This window comes from Sinocyclocheilus rhinocerous, unplaced genomic scaffold (genome assembly GCF_001515625.1).
Source record: "Sinocyclocheilus rhinocerous isolate Xijiao unplaced genomic scaffold, SAMN03320098_v1.1 scaffold472, whole genome shotgun sequence".
In the NCBI taxonomy this organism is placed as follows: domain Eukaryota; kingdom Metazoa; phylum Chordata; class Actinopteri; order Cypriniformes; family Cyprinidae; genus Sinocyclocheilus; species Sinocyclocheilus rhinocerous.
The window spans coordinates 619,988-625,346 of record NW_015641089.1 but is presented as its reverse complement, the minus strand read 5'-3'; the positions used below and the strand labels follow the sequence as shown (position 1 = coordinate 625,346).

Below are 5,359 nucleotides of genomic sequence, written 5' to 3'. Positions count from 1 at the left end.
GAAATAATTTGTAACATTATAAATGTCTTTACTGTCACTTTTGATCATTTTTAATGAATCATTGCAGAATAAAAGTATTAATTTCTTTAAAAAAAAATCGTACTCCGTTCAAACTTTTAAACAGTAGTATATATATATATTATTTAAGCTACTGAACCTCTAAGCAATAAAATGTTTCATCATGAGACTGAGCAGATCTGTCACTCATTGCTGCTGGATTACCACAGTTGTTGTGTTTTGTGTTGCACAGGGCTTTTAAAAATGTTATCATTTCATTAGTGACTGTATTTTAAGACCCAGCAGCTGTTAGGTTTCCCCAGGCTGGAGAAAGACCATCATCATAACTCTCACCTGTCTGAGCTGAGACCCTCCAGACCATTGCCATCATCTGCCCCATGATCATTGGTAAATATCCTCTCCTGTTTAATGTCAGATATGTCATTCTCAAAACTGAAGAGTGATGCAGATTTGATGCATTTAAGGAATAATGTACAGCCAGTCATTATTTCAAAATGAACCCTGGTTTTGAAAATAGGGTGATCAGGATGAGTGTCTCGTATCATCCTGAAAGTATTTATTTTGTCATAATGACTGACTCATTAGACATGATCATGCTAATTATATAGCAAATTACCATTTAAATAAATCAATAAATAGACATGGAATATTGATCTGAGTTGATTATGTGAGAATAAAGAGAGTATAGAGAGATACTAAAGACATTAAGCACAGCTACTAAATCATCAGTTGCCTGGGACAATTCATATTAATTCTATTATTCAGAATAAATATCTATAAAGTATTCGTTGTATATCAGTCCTGTGTGAATAATGGGGTCATTCCTCATGAACACAGCAGCAAACAATTCAGATTTGCGCAAGCATTCTCATCTCAGACTTTTCCTTGGCTCAGAATTCAGCTTTTTCCATTTTGTCCTTTTTTTCCACTTCCTCTCAAGCAGCCAGACTAACCCTGTTATTAACACTGAATCAAACACATGACTGTAGATCAAACTGCATGAGAACATCCAGGAAACTCCACTGGTTGTGAAGATGACAATGATTTTTTTTTAATTTTTTAATTTATTTTTTATTTAATAATATGTAAAATTAATTTATATCTAATTACATTTAAAATTATATATTTTTATGATATTAAATTAAAGTCTAAAATTTTACATGAGATTTTTGTCCAAAATTTGTATGTTTTGTTTTTAAATGAACGTTTAATAATACATTATATATAATATATAAATTACATCCCCTTGTCACTGTAAAAAAAAATTCCGTAAAATTTACGGTAAAAAAACGGCAGCTGTGGTTGCCGGAATTTTACCGTAAAAAATACGGTAGCAATGTTTTAGGTTTTACGGTTTTAACTTAAATTTACAGTTAAAAAACGTAATTTCATTAACTGATATAATGTTAATATACCAACCTATTGAAGTACTGAAATCTGTTTTGTACCTTTGTAATACACTGATAACCACCAAATGCAGGTGGTGATGAGAAAGTCACATGATGAACCAAAGCCCATCACAAGCAGCTTTTAAATAATAACATATATAGAAGGTGCACAGTGTCATTCACACAAACGCTAAACACCATCATGGTAACACACATGAAACTGAAATAATGCAATAAACATTCAACATTAGGTGTAACACACAACCCTAATATACAAAACTGATAAGAAAAAACTAAGAATAAACATAGTTATTTCAACAAAAAAACATCAAATTTGAAATGTAACGCAGGGAATTCTGGGAATGTCAATTTACGGTTATTCACCGTAAATTATACGTCTTTTTCACTTCCAAAAACGGTATACTAGCGTAAAATTACATGTAATGTCCAATACAGTTTTTCACCGTATATAATAGGGGAATTTACTGTTAACCATTTAACAGGTTTTTACTGTAGCATTTTTACAGTCTTTTACCGTTAAATTCACTGTCATTTATATTTTTTAATAATAACATTTTTTGTGTTACATTACATTTTGTTTACATATTTAAATGTTCTAAATTCATTATTTAATAATAGATTATATAAACTATATCCCCTTGTGCATTTATTTATTTAACCACATAGAGTTTTTTGTGCTAAATTATTTTTTTTGTTTACATATTTAAATGTTCTAAATTAAATATATTTTAATTCATTCATTCATTACGAAACTAACCACATAGATTTTTGAGACATTTTGTGATATTTCTGATTGAAACAGGACACTCAATGATGAAAAATACAGTGTGAATTATATTATTTATTATATCGATTAAATCATGACAAATGTGGGTTAAATACCAGAATGTTGATAAAAGAGACTGATGAGGAAAGTCATTTTAGAATCAGAGCAAGTGACTGTAATTTGATAAACCACTAAGACACTTTTGTGCATTGATATATCATTCAAAATAAGACCAGGACTGTTTTAAGGAAGTAAACAGGGTCAGTTTGACTTGTTTAATGAGGCATGCATGTGGAGCCAGTAAACTCTCTGAAGCACATCTTGCTTCATGTACTCGCGCCAAATAAGGGAATCGGCTGACTTTGAGACGTTCTGTGGGTAAAAGGTTTGCTTGAGGAGGGGGAGCTGCACATTTTGGTTCTTGTGTGTGTGTGTGTTGAGGAAGGGGTTCATACAGGGGAGGTGGAGGCCACCAGGGAAAGAGACTCATCTCCTCCACCTCAGGTTTAAACCATCGGCAGGAGCGTCGCGTTTCAGTGTGGACTCTCTCCCTCCCTCTCTCTGGTGTCACTCGACCTCCTCATCTGACGAGGAAAAGCACTGTGATTCCTCTCTCTCTGTCTGGCTTTGCTCTAGATCCCGGCGCTCTCGGTTTCCTCTTCGTTCTCTCTCAGGTAAGAAACTCCAAGAGCAGACAGAGCAGAATGGAGGCCATTAAGAAGAAGATGCAGATGCTGAAGCTGGATAAGGAGAACGCAATCGACCGGGCAGAGCAGGCCGAGTCTGATAAGAAGGCATCAGAAGACAAGTGCAAACAGGTGAGACACGCATGTGAGACTGATGACTAGAACTGATGGATAGTTCAGTGAGACGATCCTTACAGAAAGAGCTTGTGGTGCCATTGTACAGTGATGCTATCAGATGGTTTTACTTTCATATATGTTATTTAAAAGTTTTGACACTTTACTGAAATTATATTTTTCATGATTTTTAAAAATCTTTTACTCTAAAGACTACTATTTAACTGATTAAAATTAGTTTTGAACACTAAAAAAAGATTTTTAAACAAAGATTGTTCAAGCACATTATACAAGTAACTAATTCAGTCTACTTCAAAATTTCACATTTAATTCAACGATACTTGCCATTTCTTTGGAATTATTTGTGAAATTTACTAGCAATTTCTGATTGAAGATTGTTTGAAAGTAAATCCTACACATTTTTTCAGGATTTTTCTGCAAAATTGTTTAATATAAATTATTTCATCAGAAATTATATAAAATACAGTATATAAATCCCATTTTGTATGTACATGTATGTATGTATTTTTCCAAATAGTTTTAAGATTTTTGTGCTAGTGTCCACTGGAGTGTCCAGTGCAAGTGTCCAGTGCAAATAACAAACAAGTGTCCAATGCAGTGTTCTTTCTTCAGTTTAAATGCATCCCAGGATGAAACTCATGAAGTTGGCTGATGAATGTCCAGAGTGAATAGTGCTACGTTTTGATCATTACATCATTCCTAGACTTCCATTTGTGTTATTTCAGTTTTATCACATTACTGTTGTTCTAAAATGTGGATAAACTGGCCAGTTTACCTGAATTCACCCTATGTAACATGCTTAAATTAGGGACCTACACTTATAAAGTTCCAATGTTTTTATGTATGTACCGCATTGGCCCGAATATAAGACGACCCTGATTATAAGACGACACTATAAACAACCTTTTTTTCTGTGGAATGGAGAGATTCCATGGATATCAAAGGTTCTTCATGAAACCATCAGTGCAAACCTTTATTTTTAAGAGTGTAGCAGCCAGAGAAATCTCTAAATGTAAATAATTCTCTATATTTTTTGCAATATTGACTAAGGGAAACTGAAGGAGGGAGGATTGATTCCCAGACATTCCGGGCATCCGCGGGGATAGTGAGGGCTATAGGGAGCACAGGAATAATCCAGAATTATATATATGCCATATGCCAGCTGTTTCTCTGTGTTTGGAGTTGTTTACGGCTCTCTGGAGTGCAGCATCTCACAAATCTCTCAACATCCCCAAACATTCCAGAGATACAACATGTCTGAATTCTAAACATTTTCATTTCCATCAGTGAGCTAATCTTTACATGGATGCCTGGAAATTTTTGAGTTTGCCTATTCCATGTCAAAATCCTTACTACACTCGTTTAATAGCCTTGACCTTCCATGTGACCTTGCCCTTCCACATAAGGTTCTTTATATAATAAGGTTCTTTAGATTTGTAAAATGTTCTTCACCAAGACAAAAGTGGTTCTTATAGGAACTGTTCACTGAAAGGTTCTTTGGGGAACCAAAAATGGTTCTTCTATGGCAGGGATCCTCAAATCTGGCCCACGAGATCCACTTTCCTGCAGAGTTTAGCTCTAACCCTAATCAAACACACCTGAGCATGCTAATTAATGTCTTCAGGATCATTAGAAAATCACAGGTAGGTGAGTTTGATCAGGGTTGGAGCTAAACTCTGCAGCGCATTGGCCCTCCAGGGCAAGATTTGAGGAACCCTGTTCTATGGCATCACCTCTTTTGGAAACTTTATTTTTAAGAGTGAATATTTTTGCATTTAATTATTTTTCTTTATTGATAATTTTTACTAGTTACACATTTAAGTGTGATTATCTTTTTAACTATTTATGTTTATGTTATTTACTTTAACTCTGATTGTTGTATGCAGAATAGCAAGTTTTTGGGAGTAAAAGGTCAAAATTGCATGTGCAATTCTACACATTACAATGGAAATAAATAAAATAATTACAAAATGACATATTAATAAATTATATAAAATATTTTGAATAAAAGTTTTTTTTTATAAAAACATTACTCTCTTATTAATAATAAAAATTAATTATTAATTTTATTTTTAATTAAAATGTCTTAATAATTAAAATCAGCTGTTACGTTATTGGTATTAATATCTTGCATAAATTAATTTTAACAACAACAAATGCTTACAAAACAGATTAACAAATATGTTGGATTCACTAGATCTAAACTGTAATTTATATATTATATTATATTTATTATATTATTTAGAACTGCAGCTTGGCTCTCACATGCAGTAACAATCCTCATATTGTATATTGTATTAATATATATATATATATATATATATATATATATATATATATATATA

The 5,359-nt window shown here is 32.7% G+C and overlaps 1 protein-coding gene across 3 annotated transcripts in view; it reads left to right on the top strand.

Annotated features, from left to right (window-relative positions):
• The first annotated feature begins 2,645 nt into the window (after positions 1–2,645).
• The window catches only part of LOC107754596 (tropomyosin alpha-1 chain-like), a 21,797-nt gene continuing 19,083 nt past the window's right edge, over positions 2,646–5,359 (top strand). Inside the window, exon 1 of one of the 3 annotated variants that reach the window (XM_016571103.1) lies at positions 2,646–3,011. In XM_016571103.1, coding sequence (XP_016426589.1) covers positions 2,898–3,011 — 114 coding nt within the window. In that variant the 5' untranslated portion in view covers positions 2,646–2,897. The remainder of the gene's footprint in view (positions 3,012–5,359) is intronic. The other 2 variants (XM_016571102.1, XM_016571101.1) reach the window with 2 other exon arrangements.